Source organism: Rhipicephalus microplus, unplaced genomic scaffold (genome assembly GCF_043290135.1).
Source record: "Rhipicephalus microplus isolate Deutch F79 unplaced genomic scaffold, USDA_Rmic scaffold_21, whole genome shotgun sequence".
Classification (NCBI taxonomy): Eukaryota; Metazoa; Arthropoda; class Arachnida; order Ixodida; family Ixodidae; genus Rhipicephalus; species Rhipicephalus microplus.
The window spans coordinates 2061510-2079155 of NW_027464594.1; the positions used below are offsets into that span (position 1 = coordinate 2061510).

At 45.0% G+C, this 17646-nt stretch overlaps 1 protein-coding gene and 1 non-coding gene across 2 annotated transcripts; one reads left to right on the forward strand and one right to left on the reverse strand.

The window, feature by feature from the left end:
• Positions 1-12873: 12873 nt before the first annotated feature.
• LOC119170057 (Sideroflexin-1-3) lies at positions 12874-16055 on the reverse strand. The gene has a single exon (XM_037421087.2). It carries the CDS (start codon positions 15907-15909, stop codon positions 14953-14955), a length of 957 nt encoding a protein of 318 aa, XP_037276984.1. The 5' UTR covers positions 15910-16055; the 3' UTR covers positions 12874-14952.
• Positions 16056-16659: 604 nt separating this feature from the next.
• LOC119160239 (U6 spliceosomal RNA) lies at positions 16660-16762 on the forward strand. Its single transcript, XR_005108310.1, has one exon. It is a non-coding gene; the product is annotated as a U6 spliceosomal RNA (small nuclear RNA).
• The last annotated feature ends 884 nt before the right edge of the window (positions 16763-17646 follow it).

The window sequence follows — 17646 nt, forward strand, 5'->3', positions numbered from 1 at the left end:
CCTAGGCGTCTCTGCACATTGCACTTGTTCGCGTACGGCGCGCCACAGTACCGACATACATAGACCAAAGCTTTCTCCATTCGAGGACAAACAGAAACACGTGTGCTCTCGGAACTGTGCAGATTGCAGTGCTTTGAACCTACCGACTGACTTTTCGAAATCGCTGCGAGCGCACATGTTTGCACTTGCCGGCATGGAGCAAGCCTCCATGATTGCCGATTGCCCCAATTGCCAGACGAGATTGCGCGTGTGTAGTGTCCATGGTGCCGTGTTTCGCGCACATTTTTTAGTCTTTCCGGATGGCTGAGTTAGCCAAAGCTGTCACATATGCACTTTTGCTTGCGTGAGCTATCCGCGAGTTGAGAGGAAATTAGTGTACGCGTTGATAAGGTTGCAGAAGGGTTTCTTTCTTTCTTGGGGCGAAGCTTCTTAGGGTCGAGTTTTGTTATGACGCTCCTAAAACGAAACTGAACACTTGCACAATAATAAACGAAAACATCTGTGTATAAAAAAAAACATCACAGCATATCCACGGAGTGAATGATGATGAGTGAGGCAAAGCGTCCATCCGTAGGTCAGTTCGTGCGTGCGTACGTAGTAGAAAAGAACAAGGCAGCCGACGGTTTCTTAAGTGGCGAGGGCTGTCGGGCCATGCCTGGTCGCCACCTCGTCAGCGCGTTTGATGGCTTGGACCTGGGTGTCCAGGCTTGTGGTCGTGAGGATTCCCTCCCAGGCCTCACTTGAAGGTGACCCGTCCGTGCATCCAAGCTCTCGTCCATGCGTCCGTCCGTAAAATGGCGCGTTACCTGCTACGGTACTTTCAGTTCGAGGCATATCCCTTCGCCGCTTCAAGGTGCCCGCTGCGCGGTGCAGCAGGGAATGAAACACGTACTATTCCGTGACGTGTTTGTTGCCGCTTGACCACGGTGCTTTTTTTATAGAATTTTTTGGCGAATGAATGCATGATATTTCGAGCATTCCAGGGAACGAAGCTGTCGTGACCGTAGACGGAGTGCTCATGGGAGTCAAATACAACGACTGTTTATTAAACTATTAGCTGTGAGCACGCAGGCTTACACGGCTACATTATCTCCAGAACGCCGACCCTGGTCCCTCGCGTATAGTCCCGCCGATTGCTACGTGATGCCCTACATTTGGCACCCTCTCGTAGTGCCCATGACACCTAGCTCCTCTTGTTCGAAGTAGTCCTCCTGCTTATCAAAGGTCGAGCCTACTTGGTGTAAAAACCTTTCACCCACTTCTTGTCGTCGCCACTGGTTGTAGAGGCTGCAGATTCTTGCTGGTACGATCTCGTGAGACCTCCACCAGCTGTGCTCACGATGTATGAGCGAGGCGTGTGAGCCGGCTCGATGACAGTCCCTGTTGTAGGAGTACCCGACAGAATTCGAACAGCTGTATGCGGTTAAATGAGATCTCTTGCCTAGGTCCTGTGTCTCCGCTTGTACTGTTGGCCCTGTTTGGCGTTGAAGGCCTTGTTTAGTTTTCTAAATTCTTCCGTGCTTTACCGTGGCTTCAGCCTGTGTGGTGCCCATCGGTTCATAGGCGCTTTCCCTGGAGTGTCTCTGTGCGCGAGCAGAGCCATGGATGTTTGGCCATTTCATGATCGGCTGTTTAGCGGTCTGAACTGTTCTTTCTGCTGCGCTGTTACTCTGAGGGAATTAGGGGCTGCTGGTTATGTGACTTGATCCCCACTGATTAACGGACGTCTTGAACTGTGCCGAAGAAAACTGAGGGATATATTGTCGATCGTATGATAGCTGGTGCCCAAAACCGCGCGAAGTATTGGCACAGTGCTTGTGGTGTTATGTTCTATGTGGTGGTACGCTTCAACTTCTTGAAGCGTACCTCTCACTTTTAAAAAGAAGTGAGAGTATATAGTCCACTACTACGAGATAGTTAACTCCATCCATGCTAAAGAGATCGATTCATATCGCTTCCCAGAGGTGTTTGGGAAGTGAGTTGAGTATCATGGGCTCGGCGTGTGGCTTGCGGTGTTGTTGGCAAACAGAACATCTTGGCACATAACTTTGGATGTGCTGGTTGATGCCTGGCCACTACGCTGATTGATTGGCTTGAGCCCTATATCTCCTAGCGCCCTAATGACCAGAATGCAGTGTTCTAGCACATCACTTTGCATGCTTGGTTATGGTATGCAGAATGCATGGTGGACGAGGTCACGTACTGCTCGGGGTCACGCTCATGCACACGCCGCTTGCGAGTGGCAGGTGTCCCACTACGTGCGGGACCGATGTGCAGATAACACGTAAAGGCAGTTGGTGACAGGTGTGTCCAGTAGGTGTGTCCACAAATTGCATGGTCACGCTGACTTCCACTTGCTGGACGAGAGTTTTAGTTTAGCGCGCGCAAGGCCGTACGTGCGCAACGGCTAGCGCGCTACGTACGTTACAGCTGAGGCTGCTTCCTACAGTTTAGCGTACTGTAGCTCCGTCCGACTGCAGACATTCTGGGCGTTGAAAGGCATCCCCGTCAGCTCACAGAGATAACTGTCCATTGCACGGGGCCCCGCGAACAATTTAAGCTCCTCACGTAAGCAAGGAGCTCTAAATCGAGGACAATCGTAAAATTCACGCGGAATTTACTCGCAGCCATGACCGCACTGCTGCTCGTGCTGCTGTTGGTCGCGGCCATTTCGGTTTTCGTGCTCACACCATGGGGTGATCTCGCGAGAGCCACTGCTAAGGTGCCAAACGGCTGTAGAAGAAGGTACTAGCTGTAGCGTGCGCAACGTAAGAGCCGCGTGTGCAAACACACGCATCTCTCTTACCTACAGCGCATGTGCAGACGTGATCCATCTTGTCTGTACGAGGAATCACAGAAGCTATCAAGGCCTTTTCACAGGAAGAAAAAAAAAAAGACGCCACCATGTAGAGCTGCACGCGCGAGGTCAAAGGCTGACTTCACAGCTTCAAAGGAGCGTTTTCGGGAGGTCATGCATTTTCGGAGTGCACACGTAGAATACCCTTCGAATTTCCCACGAGGGGGTATCTGGTACTTGTTGAACTGCCAGAGCAGTATTGTAAACATGAAGCTTCACTCACGAATAGATGGCAGACGACCGGCGCGGCTTCCTGGAAGTACGCTGAGCTAGCAGTGCGTTGTCAGAGTTGAGCGTGCAGCGAAGGCGAGTATCTGCACGAGACACTGAACATGACCAGAGTTCGTTCGTGTTTACAACTATGCTGCTAAATCGTGTTACTGGGAGATACACGCCCGAGAAATTACTACAGTGCATTTGACTTCTGTTGTTTTTTTTTTTTTTTCACGGAAGATAAGCTATATACAGTGGGGCGCGGAGCCAACTTACACATTTCGAATTACTGATAGAATCACTGATGGTGATGGTAAATGATACAATTGGTCATATCATTACAGAAGTTTTAGCTGTTTCCATATAATATATGCCAACTAAAAATGTTACTTCAATGAAAACGAACAGGCGAATCCAAGGAACGTAGGGCTTGAATTGAACGGCTTCCCCTGTATTGTAGTCATCGCTATCCAAATGTGAAAAAAAATGAATAAACTTATTATGAAATTCCTCTGGCTGATTTCTGCTAAAGGAAAACTTTTTAATGCTGTTTTCCTACATTATACTTTTTTACGTATTATCACAAATACTACGACACCTTTAAAACAGTACAATTTACGTCCTCTGTATCTTCCATGGGTTATTATCCGTTGGTTTTCATTAACGTTGTATAAGCGAAAGAAATATTATATATGTTAGTTATCTACGTACTTACCATTCCGTACTTAAACTGCTGCCATTATTATATATCATCGAGGGTGCACTATCGAAAGGCATGTACACAGATGTCGAGTTTGTGTTATACGGTGATATATTTTGTCTATTTGGGCAATGCCGATGGAAATGCATGGCAGCCAGCAGAGGCGACAAGGACTTATAGCATATATATATATATATATATATATATATATATATATATATATATATATATATATATATATATACAATAATAATGAGATATAACAGACAGTAATGCCAAGGAATGTACAGGGGAAGTTATTAACATTAATGGAATGTAAATAAGAAGAAAGAAAAGTGGATGAAAAAATTACCAACTGTAAGCAGGAATCGAACCTACGACCTTCGAATTACGCGTTCGATGCTCTAACCACTGAGCAATTACAGCGGCAGTCCCTCCATCCACTTTTTTGGGTTTATCTGTGAATTTAGAAGTAGGAGCGACAGTCAGCGCCATCTATAAGCCAAACAACGAGTGTGAAAACACTCTTATGCGCATGTTTGGCGTCACGTAGCACGTGAACTTATTATGAGCGGGCAGCTGATTAATTGTCTCTCTTATACAACCTAAACACACCAAGTCTGCCAGTACGAGACCCTCGTTCAATGAAATAAGGGAAAGAAGTGTATACCTAAGGGCTCGTTATTCCGTGTTTTTAACACAATAATAATGAGATATAACAGACAGTAATGCCAAGGAATGTACAGGGGAAGTTATTAACATTAATGGAATGTAAATAAGAAGAAAGAAAAGTGGATGAAAAAATTACCAACTGTAAGCAGGAATCGAACCTACGACCTTCGAATTACGCGTTCGATGCTCTAACCACTGAGCTATTACAGCGGCACTCCCTCCATCCACTTTTTTGGGTTTATCTGTGAATTTAGAAGTAGGAGCGACAGTCAGCGCCATCTATAAGCCAAACAACGAGTGTGAAAACACTCTTATGCGCATGTTTGGCGTCACGTAGCACGTGAACTTATTATGAGCGGGCAGCTGATTAATTGTCTCTCTTATACAACCTAAACACACCAAGTCTGCCAGTACGAGACCCTCGTTCAATGAAATAAGGGAAAGAAGTGTATACCTAAGGGCTCGTTATTCCGTGTTTTTAACACAATAATAATGAGATATAACAGACAGTAATGCCAAGGAATGTACAGGGGAAGTTATTAACATTAATGGAATGTAAATAAGAAGAAAGAAAAGTGGATGAAAAAATTACCAACTGTAAGCAGGAATAGGTATACACTTCTTTCCCTTATTTCATTGAACGAGGGTCTCGTACTGGCAGACTTGGTGTGTTTAGGTTGTATAAGAGAGACAATTAATCAGCTGCCCGCTCATAATAAGTTCACGTGCTACGTGACGCCAAACATGCGCATAAGAGTGTTTTCACACTCGTTGTTTGGCTTATAGATGGCGCTGACTGTCGCTCCTACTTCTAAATTCACAGATAAACCCAAAAAAGTGGATGGAGGGAGTGCCGCTGTAATAGCTCAGTGGTTAGAGCATCGAACGCGTAATTCGAAGGTCGTAGGTTCGATTCCTGCTTACAGTTGGTAATTTTTTCATCCACTTTTCTTTCTTCTTATTTAAATTCCATTAATGTTAATAACTTCCCCTGTACATTCCTTGGCATTACTGTCTGTTATATCTCATTATTATTGTGTTAAAAACACGGAATAACGAGCCCTTAGGTATACACTTCTTTCCCTTATTTCATTGAACGAGGGTCTCGTACTGGCAGACTTGGTGTGTTTAGGTTGTATAAGAGAGACAATTAATCAGCTGCCCGCTCATAATAAGTTCACGTGCTACGTGACGCCAAACATGCGCATAAGAGTGTTTTCACACTCGTTGTTTGGCTTATAGATGGCGCTGACTGTCGCTCCTACTTCTAAATTCACAGATAAACCCAAAAAAGTGGATGGAGGGAGTGCCGCTGTAATAGCTCAGTGGTTAGAGCATCGAACGCGTAATTCGAAGGTCGTAGGTTCGATTCCTGCTTACAGTTGGTAATTTTTTCATCCACTTTTCTTTCTTCTTATTTACATTCCATTAATGTTAATAACTTCCCCTGTACATTCCTTGGCATTACTGTCTGTTATATCTCATTATTATTGTGTTAAAAACACGGAATAACGAGCCCTTAGGTATACACTTCTTTCCCTTATTTCATTGAACGAGGGTCTCGTACTGGCAGACTTGGTGTGTTTAGGTTGTATAAGAGAGACAATTAATCAGCTGCCCGCTCATAATAAGTTCACGTGCTACGTGACGCCAAACATGCGCATAAGAGTGTTTTCACACTCGTTGTTTGGCTTATAGATGGCGCTGACTGTCGCTCCTACTTCTAAATTCACAGATAAACCCAAAAAAGTGGATGGAGGGAGTGCCGCTGTAATAGCTCAGTGGTTAGAGCATCGAACGCGTAATTCGAAGGTCGTAGGTTCGATTCCTGCTTACAGTTGGTAATTTTTTCATCCACTTTTCTTTCTTCTTATTTACATTCCATTAATGTTAATAACTTCCCCTGTACATTCCTTGGCATTACTGTCTGTTATATCTCATTATTATTGTGTTAAAAACACGGAATAACGAGCCCTTAGGTATACACTTCTTTCCCTTATTTCATTGAACGAGGGTCTCGTACTGGCAGACTTGGTGTGTTTAGGTTGTATAAGAGAGACAATTAATCAGCTGCCCGCTCATAATAAGTTCACGTGCTACGTGACGCCAAACATGCGCATAAGAGTGTTTTCACACTCGTTGTTTGGCTTATAGATGGCGCTGACTGTCGCTCCTACTTCTAAATTCACAGATAAACCCAAAAAAGTGGATGGAGGGAGTGCCGCTGTAATAGCTCAGTGGTTAGAGCATCGAACGCGTAATTCGAAGGTCGTAGGTTCGATTCCTGCTTACAGTTGGTAATTTTTTCATCCACTTTTCTTTCTTCTTATTTACATTCCATTAATGTTAATAACTTCCCCTGTACATTCCTTGGCATTACTGTCTGTTATATCTCATTATTATTGTGTTAAAAACACGGAATAACGAGCCCTTAGGTATACACTTCTTTCCCTTATTTTATATATATATATATATATATATATATATATATATATATATATATATATATATATATATATATATATATATATATATATATATATATCATGGGAAACAGTTCAATCCTGTCTCTTTGGACTTTGGATAAATGTAGCCAGCCTTATTCCCTGTCCTTTTCTCTTTCGTTTTTCTCCCTTGTTCTCTGTTCCACCACAAACATTTCGTTATGCAAAAGTACTTCGCCAAGAACAGGACGATGTCGTCTGCTGGTGTTCCTATGAAAATGTCGAAAATCAAGGTGCCGGCAATTCAAAATATCGAAAGGTTAAACTTCCGAAACATGAAGACGCCATCGCCTAACTATGGAGGAAGATAACGTATATTGGCAACATACAGTTTCCGTCACTCTCTTTTCCAATATTGTAGGCCCATGTGCTCAGATTTGGGTGCACGTTAAAGAACCCCAGGTGGTCAAAATTTCCGGAGCCCTCCACTACGGCGTCTCTCATAATCATATGGTGGTTTTGGGACGTTAAACCCCACATATCAATCAATCAATCTCTTTTCCAATAGCCACATTCTCTTGGCGATTAATCTTTGCAGAAGTGACGAAACGTCAGTAGTCCAAGATGTTTTGGCAACGGAGCTACCCACGGTCGGGACATTGTTGACATTCTAAGTTTTCTGCAAGGCATTGCAGAGAATTTATCTGTATGAAATCTAATGAACAAGACAATACATTTCTGTTTTTTTTTTCGAAGGCTTGATTCATATGCGAAGGGAGTTCATGGCTATTGGAAAAGAGGGTGAAAGCGCGCAGGCCAGCGGATGCTCAATTACGGCTAGACACTATCTTCTACTGGTATTTTCAGTGCACATGTTTTGGTGTTTGAGCGTTTAGATTTTTCAGCATTTTGAGTTTTTGGCATTTATACTTTTCGACATTTCAATTTATCATCATTCTGACATTCGGCCTTGTAATGATTCGGCCTCTTGTTTTTCGGCGCTTTGAATGCCACCCTGTCTGCTATCCCCATCTCCCACAAGGCCGAGTATCCGATGCCCCTTGGCCACAATGCAGGAAAGAAAGGAGCCCTCAATCAGGCGGATCTTCTTAGAACACCTCGCGTGCCATGACACCCGCAAGAACACGTGCAGAACACGTGCAGCGCGCGACCGAACCAACTCGCTTTCAAGGCAACTTGAGTAGAGGTCCGTTTGATTCACCTGCACCACACGAACCAGTTCACGGGGTGCGGCACCTTGCCATTCTTTTCTGCGGTGCAGCATTGACGACCTCTGAACCCTGCCATTCGTTTTCTACCGCTGAGGATGGGGCCCTTGCCACCCCTACCTTTGCTTCTGGACTGCTGCTTCTGTTGATGATGACCGCTCCACTGCTCAAATAATCTTTCCTCTTCTTTCCACTTTTCTCCCTTTTTCCCTTCCCCGCAGGCACTGCGCCGTGCTCCCGACCGGGTTGCAGAAATTAGGTGCCTTTTCTCATCTTCTAACCACTACCACCACCAACCACCATTCGTTCCGAAAGGTGCAGAAGAGGTGCAGCACTGGTTCACAATTTTCCTGCACCTCCTACGGTGATGGTGCCGGCTTGGTGCAGCCACGCGTGCAGCTGAGCAGACGACGCAGCACTTAGGCAGCGTAGGCGCCGTACCAAAGCCACCTAGAAAATTCTAGGAGACGCTGGCCGTACCCGCCTCTACAAACGCGGTGCGTTTTGCCAAGATGTTTGCGCCTAATAAACTATATATGTGCGATTCGCTGTCAGTCGGTCAGTGTTAGCTGAACGGTGTAAATTAAGCCAACAGAAATAAGGTCTGCACCTTGTCGGCCCATCGTCATTCGTTTCGGGTGTCGTGCTGTGCCTGCACCGCTGAACTCACGCTGCACGATTTCTGAACTTCGCGTGCGCATGAAAACAGTTTTAGCGCGAGAACAGAACGACGACAAAGAGACAAGATCTTCCTGTCCTTCTTGTCTATTTGTCGTACGGTTCTGTTCTCGCGCTATAACTATCGTCATGTCATACCAACTAGCCCAAGCTGCCACGCTTCTTCGCGTGCACAGCCGCGAACTGGTTCCGACTGATGCGGGTGAATCGAACGGACCGTAGGCCTTCCAAGCTATTCTAGTAACGTTGGGCCTTCCCAACGTCGACGAGGGGGCGCTGTGCTGCGCGCGTTTTTTTTTTGTTTTTTTTTTGCAGGGGGCAGGAGTTTAGGGAAAAACACGGAAAACTGAAAACGTCCACGATAGAAGCAAAAGACGGTTAGAGTGTTGGTGGCAGAAAAGTAGAGACAAAAGACAGAAATAGTGGGAAAATGAGGTCATTCTGTCTGAAGAGGCAGACAGATATAACACGAATTTATATTTTTCTTTGTTATGAGATCGTCTTTATCGAAGAAGATAAGGCATTAAGCCAACATAAAAAGAAATATTTCCTTTCATTTTTTGTTTTGTTTTTTGCGAGCCTGGTGGTACACATGTCACTACCCCGTTATAAAGGCGACGCTCATAGCTTCTCTATGTTCACTAGATGGACGGACGGATGGATGGACGGGCAGACAAACGGACAGACTTGGCCAGCGGACGGACGATTCACGGTTTACCCATAAAAGCCTCCGAAGCTTCACCCCACTCATCATTCACTCCGTGCATATGCTGTGATTTTTTATGCTTCATTTTGCGCACCCTATGTCATACTTGAAAAAGCAAGCAGTGGCAGCTGCAATGTGTGTTGCTGCACAGCTATAATATCGGAGATCACAAGCTGTGTTAACTCATACGTGCAAGTGCAGTGTGGTTTCCAGCTGTACAGACGCTCTATGTCACTGACAGAAGCAGATAAATGCCTTGCTTCGGTGCGCAAGTTGGAGAGGGCTGCGTGTTTGATTTGTGACTTTGACCACCGTGATGCCTTTGCCGGCGGACAGTATTAAAATGGCCGCACAAATAATAGCATGCGCGTTGCTCCTAACTTGCACTCACTGCCGTCATGGTTCGGTCGGTTCCGCCTCAGCTGCACACGTGTAGAAATTGAAGTGGCGGCGGTGCTTGCCGCCGCTTCGCGAGCCAGCAGGTCCCCAGTGCTTCCCTTGCCCCTTCAGTGACCAGAGTGCCAGGCATTGGCGTGAAATCGCATGGTTTTCTTTTTGCTTCAAATGCTTGCATATGTGCGCACTTATACAAACGCACGTACCGACGTTAATAGAGAAGGGTTAAACCACCGCCTCCCAAAGAAAAAAAAAAAGAAGAGAGAACCTGAAATATTAGCGAGGTACTTTCGATAAAAGTGGCCGCGGACATATACATCCAATTATACACGGGAAACCAAACATAACTTACTTAGGTGCCCAACACGTCCCTCCCGCACGATTTTTTTTAATTTAGAATGTTTATTAATCACGCACACATGGAAACGCACCCACAAACATCAATTACGACTGCCCCTCATTCCCCCACTCCTCCTCCCAAGATTAATTATTCGTTTTTTAAGCATTCTTTCTGCAGCTGCGGCATGTCATAACAGCTTGCAGGCCTCGGTCGACAGAACCGGGTAATAATCCGCGTTTAGCCACTTGCCATATACCGACGGCGGACAAAATGAAAAGCGATCCGCCGAGAGCGAGATAAGTTTAACGACGCACGGAATCTTTATCCTCCGCATCACATACGAGAGTGCGGGATGGCAAAAGTGGAACGTGTTGTGCCGTCGCTACAAATCCGCTTTCGAACGAGCTGCCTTCGCTAGCAACGCGGCCCCCTCCGCAATCTGTCCGAATCAGTGTAAACGAGCTGTTCTTATCTGCGACAAGGAGCCGGTATCGTTGAAACAGTGTTTTTTCGCCGGCACGTCTTCGTCGAGTGCTTTGTCTCGCCTGTCCGCTGCGTAATCTCTGTCCCCTGATAAAGTACTATGTCACGCGCGCAGCGCAGTGCAAGGATGTCGGCTCTCGTAATTATCATGTCTAAGGTCACGGGCGAGGTAGCACTGTACGATAGCTTGTTATAGTTGAACGCCCGTCATTCTCCATGCAGTGTAGCCCTCAAGTGAATGAGCAGCAATTTGCCGGTTGTAAGCTTTGTGAGAGAAAGAGTGAAGGCAGAGTTAGGCCTGTACTGTTCTCACAAGCACAGTATATACCAATGTGGCCTCCGCTGGAGTAGCCTGGTTGAGGTACCCGGAACTTTTAATAGCCATTGTAGGAACATGTGTATTTCCCACCAGTATGCACAGATTAAAGAGCATTCCTTTCTCCTCCATCTCTCTGCGCCAAATAATAAGTCGACCTCATCTTTACAAACCTTGCTCACAACCTCTGAAGGACACCAATGTTTGCTTACAAATAACGACCTATGTTCTGGTATAATACCTCCAACATGTTCATAATCCTACCTTCCTATTCATACACCCACTAATTTATTGTATCAACAGCGACATGTTTAATGAAATAGATGAATGAAGGAAAATGAGAACTAATCTGAATACAAACTGTAGAGACATCTCTGTCTCGTAATGCATTCAGCGAGTGTATCCTTAAATCAGTTCACTCATCTTTGCTACGTATTTGATGCTGTATAATTCTCACCTCGGAGTGCCATAATTACCGCTATACATGACTTGACTCCTTTACACCAAAAGGCATTGTGACTTGAAGTGGTAGCAAATCCCTGCTCCGCAATGTTCAGGACAAATTTCGATGATGATTAATTTCAAAGAACAAAGGTAATGAATGCTTTGAAACCTGAAAGGGAATCACAATTCCAATGTAACACAGCTATGAAACTATGGGTGTAAATCAGGAAAAATTGACAAAGCAGCGCAGATTTGTACTCATCCCGTCACCGTTGTCTATGTAGAAACTTACATACCTCCTTATGAGTGTTTTAATTCTGCTTTGAAAGTTTCACAGCATGTAAGAGTGAGTACTTTTTGAACTACTGACTGTGACACACTTGGTAGGAGTAAAATGCCCCTTTCTAAAAATATACTACAGGAATTTTAAAGTTGTATAATGATGCTGGAACAGTTATTAAACACATGCTCACTCAGTTCTAGACACTAGCGCGACCAATCAGACATTAATAAGGTTCCCTCATCCATCCATCACACTATTCTCAACATTTTCCCGGGGACAGAACATGCCCCTTCCCCCTTGTGAGCTACATTGCACACAATTTGTGTTTTGGTGCGAAAACACCTGAAAAGAACAGCAATAAATTCATTTCACCCCAGTAGAGAACCACACAAAATTTTAAAAGTTGCCCCAAACGAGTACTTCAAACATGCTTTTTTTCTTTCACACATGATTTTCAACAAAATATTATTGCCATACAGAAAACTCTTAATATATTAGGTTGCTTTTGACGTGTCTATCGCCACGCTTTTAGGGTGCAGTGCTAGGAAACACACCGACAGAAAAACACATAGTAGATGTAACGAGCGCACATTGTGTCCACTCTGTGTTTTTCTGTCCGTGCGTTCCATAGTACTACACTACAGAAGTTTGACCACGAGCCAACTCGCCCACAACAAAGTTCTGATAGTGTTTATTGTGCCACTGGGGAACATCACTCGGCATCATGCAGCAGGTGCTGCACAACCTGCAGTTGTTTGGTACTTCAGAGAAGCCTTAGAAACAATGGACTATAGCCCCGCCGCAGCGGTCTAGTGGCTAAGGTACTTGACTGCTCACCTGCAGGTCGCGTGTTCGAATCCCGGCTGCGGCAGCTGCATTTCCGATGGAGGCGGAAATGTTGTAGGCCCGTGTGCTGAGATTTGGGTGCACGTTAAAGAACACCAGGTGGTCGAAATTTCCGGAGGCCTCCACTACGGCGTCTCTCATAATCATATGATGGTTTTGGGACGTTAAACCCCACGTATCAATCAAAAACAATGGACTATAACATACACATGTCTAACTACATGACATGTATAACTACATGTCATTCGTATTAGAGGGTCAAGTGGTAGTGGTAGAGCACTTATGTATTGCGATCAAACCTTCAATGCACACGGCAGTGTTAACACACAATAATCTGCTTACAGCTGCACAGCGCACTTGCATGTACAGCCAAAGTAAGAGTACAGTTTTTTAATGCGAATTGTGCAGTAAACAGAAAATGATTAAAAAAAGGCAAAAGACAAAGTTGCAACGCTACTTTTTTATGCTCCGTCACTACGAACGCTAAACCCAACAGTCATCCCCTTCACTGACACGTGCCCGAAGTGACATCATGTTATGTTTGTCATAAATGACTTGGCCTTTTATAGCCGTGTCCCAGTTCTTATTTCATTCTTGAATAAGCTCTTCAGAGTGTTATGGCAATATGCACCCCTAATACAGTGGCGATAGCTTTGACGCATGAAACTTAGCAATACCAAATACTATACTAAAAATGAAATTACTTATTTTTTACAACACTCCAAAAATTCTTCACAGTTTGGCACTTAATGAAATCATGCTCTTGAATGCCAGTATTGTTTATCCATGCAAGTTCTTTAATTTTACAAGGCATGTGCAATTAGGCACAAAGCATGGCAAGAGTAACAATCAATTGGTCACACATAGGTGCTTGCCTTCTAAAAGCAATCACTTTTGTGTCGAATGGTCCAGAGTTGTACCTCACACTGACAGCTCCACATTTAATAATGCACATTACAAACTAGCTACTCACGAGGAAATAAGCAACTCGCACCATATACACCAAATTTCTTTTAAGGGTCTGCTATACAAAAACGTTTTTTCTAGACTGCATGCACAAGCTTTTTAGCCAGCCGCATGTGACTAATGGCAAAAAGTTAAGTGTTGAAGCTGTTTGCTCGTTATTTTTGTACAACATAAAAACTACAATGGCAGAGCTTTACAAGAAATCTAGGGATCAATGTAAAATCCAGACTCTTATAAAAGAGTTCAGGCTTCAAAGCTGTCAAGATAGTGGTCTTAACTTTTATGCCCTAATGTTAATGAAGTCAACCTGAGTGTGAAAGACAGTTCACAGGAACACAGGCAAACTTGGCATTTGTGACCCATCTCAAACATTTTCCTTCATCGATATTATGCACGTCTCAGCATAGCTTCAGAGCAGTAGATAAGTAGGAACAAAAAACATTTATTGCGGGCCACGTCAATATGACACTTAGGAAGGTGCAAGTCACACTTGCCGTATAAAGAACAATTATTTAGGAAACAATAAACTTATTTTGCACATCTCATCAAGATCGGGTATTATATGTACAGCACTTAAGAGCGTGCCAGGAATAGTTGCCCTGAAGAAAATGTAGCTTTAGTGAGCACTTTGGAACCATGCATGAAAGCCCACAAGGTACAACTGCCCACAGAAAAGTTGCATAAAAATAAACCTCTGACAGCAAAATAAATTGCCAGTCGGCAGCTTGGAAGGAGTTTGCGATAGTTTTAGCAAGGCATGCAAAAAAATATATTTGTGGTGCTTGAAGTGCGAATATAAAGCACGGTGGTATCACATCTCTTGCAGTACAGCTTGCATTAATTAAGCTGGATGAGGGCTGCTACTGACGACGTCTGTGGGGACACATAATGCTTCCGACTTGCACGAACCACACAAAAGATACCCGTTTCGGGTACCATCTCAAAATAATTGTGATATGACAAGATTCAGATGACTGAAACCCAGCATATAAAATGCAACGGATGCATTTACGTAACATCACCAATGAAATGTCACAAAACAGCACATCAAGGACATTTTGAATGTGATAACTGCATCTTCCATGCCATTATTATTTGCAGCTTTCTTCACCGTGGTGCCAAAGCAACCCAATCGTGGTTTCATACGCCATTCAGCAGGCTAGCATCTGTCATTGCAAGCCCTGAGAAAGTTGAGTGGGTGCCCAAGAGAAGTGAAGTGAAATTCTGGATGTGAAACACATGCACCAGGAAAGCAAGCCAACACAGTGTCACACCCTGACTGGAATCTGAGACTGCCCGCAGTGAAACTCCCAACCCACAGTGCATACCCCATATTTTCTAGAATGTAATTGCGGAACAGCCAGTTTATGAGATGGAGCTCAGAGCCCTTTGTTATAGTACACCGTGGAAGGCGGACTGGGCAGCTTTTTGATGACCTCCTGTAACTCCGGTTCCAACTGATTCACTTCGATCTGGCTCTTCTGCGGAAAGATGGCACAACACAGGGGCGTCGCGAACACCAGCATCAGGCCACACATGCCCACTTGCAGCGGCGCGCTGATCCACGGGTACCGCCGTAGCACGCCTTTCTTTTCGAGCGTGTTCATCACGATGGGCGGGAACACCATGCCGGGGGCTGCCATGCCCACCCGGGACAGAACGACCATGGCGATGGCCCACTTGGCGGCGACCTTGGACTCGCCCAGCCGGTTGCCGTTCTCGTCGACCACGGGGATTCCGTGCCTGATCTCCCGCATCCGCATCATGGGGATGTTGACGCAGTTGGCCGCTGCCACGGCGCAGAACGGCACGAATCTGCCGACGAGCGGCGGGAGCGACTTGACAAGACTGTTCAGACCTAGCGCTGTTCCCAGAGCACCACCGGTGGCCAGCACGTAAGAGAGACCCAGCGTCGACAAGGGAATCGGCGAGTCTCCGCTACGGTTCGAGTAGTTCACGACAGCGTTGAACGACTGGTTGACCCACTGCCAGAAGATCACCTGCGGCGTCGTCTTGTAGAAGGTGAGCATGCAGCCCGTGATGGTCATGTTCATGGGCACCTGAGCCGACATGCGGCCGATCATCGTCACCTTCTCGCCGGTGTCCGGATGGAACGCGGAGTCGTAGACGTGCTTGGCTCGCCACAGTTTCTCTTCCGTCAGACCAGGGATGTGCTCGCCCTTGCGGTAGCGCGTGACGATGTCGCGCGACTCGTTTAGCTCGTGGCCCGTGCAGAGCAGATTGAGCGGGTTGGTCACCGTGAAGAAGTGCCGCGCCCGGCCCCAGTACGTGCTCTGGTCCCAGCGGGGCTCGTCGATGTTGATGCGCGACTGCATCGTGCCTGGCGGTTCGCTGGCGTTGCGCACTGCTCCGATGTCCCGTCGTCGATGCGTGCTATCGTCGGATGATCCACAGCGGTCGACGCGGACACGAACGTACGCATAGACGGGAAAAGACGAGTGCCGCCGAAGGCTGAATAAATCGACGTCTACAACATATCGCGCGACGCCACACGGCAATTTGTTCTGATTACTGAAGTAATAAAAAAGCTTTGTGCGTAGCGTAATCCATAAAATGGTGATTCGTCTAACATAATGCAGCCTAGTATTATAGCACCTGTAAAATACCCTTTACAAATTATTTTCAACAACAATCTGCAAGCAATATTGCACGCTCCTGTCATCTATGTAAAACTGTTAAAGCATTCTCAACTTTGCACCCGAACAAATCTCGAAGGCCATATATGAGTACAGCTTGCAATACTTTATTTCTGCCGCCAGGAGTCAGTTGCCATTTCAACTGCTTTGTTGTTCGACAGAGGGCGGCTCCATTCGCATAAGAGCGTTCATCCTCGTAAACATGTGGTTTTTCAAGCAAATATTGAAAATTTAAACGTTTTCAAATAGACATAGACAAAAATCGTATAAGAGGTATTTGCTCTGATGCTTTCTGCGGCAAGTTATTTTATTTAACTCGAGTTATTTTTAGTGATCTTATCAGAAACGTTTAGTCTTTAAAGCCCCTTGTCATGCCATACGTGGCGTCAAAGTTGTGGCTATATATAATTGAACGCAAACATTTCTGTTGTACTTCCAAAGTACATATACTAAAATTGGAACGATACAGAGAAGATTAGCATGGCCCCTGCGCAAGGATGACACGCAAAATCGTGAAGCGTTCCACATTTTTTGTTAGTAAATTGTTGCGGTGCATCTCTTAATTATTATCAGTATTCACTTTCGTATATATCACGGAAGTTGCACAGAAATAATACTAATAATAATAATAATGAGTGTGTGAATTGGGAAAAAAGCTCCACACATGAAAGGACACTCAGTGGCCGTGTTCCGCATGTCTGTCTCTAGATTTGCGCATTTGTTAATTGGTAATTATTCATTAGAATGAACCGACTATGCTCTTGAAATATTAAGCGTCACCATGCCTATTATGTGCTCCGTTCTATGATGGGAATGTATCCCCGCCCTCGAAGGTCGCCGCACAATTTGGAATAATGAGCTTATCGTCATGTGTATCTAAAGGACGTCGCGCTGAAATCTATCGTCGACATACCTGTGTTCACGACGTGTGTGTGTGTGTGTGTGTGTGTGTGTGTACGCTTTCAAGATTACACACAAATGAATACCCCATAAAGCGTATGGGAAAACAGCCACTTCTGTAGCTCAAGTTGCGCGACATCGGCTGTGTTATACGAAGGTTGTAGGTTCAATCCCTACGAGTGGCCAGTCTATTTTCGTTTCCGTTTGTATCATAATACCTGCGCTACAGCTAATAACACGCTACACCAACTGTGCTTGAAACACACAGATCTGTGATCTGTGCCGAAGTATCAGAAATTGAATTGGGACATTTTCAATTCACTAAATCCAATGCGCTTTACCGTGCAAGTATCGCCTGCATGTTGGAATAATCTAAATGATTTGACAGAACTGCGCTTTATCCAGCAGGAGATATTACATGAATATAACTGTCATAAGTACTCACTTAACATATTCGTGAAATAAACAAAATAATACTGCCACGTGCGCAATCATTTCGGGAATAATGAGATCTTC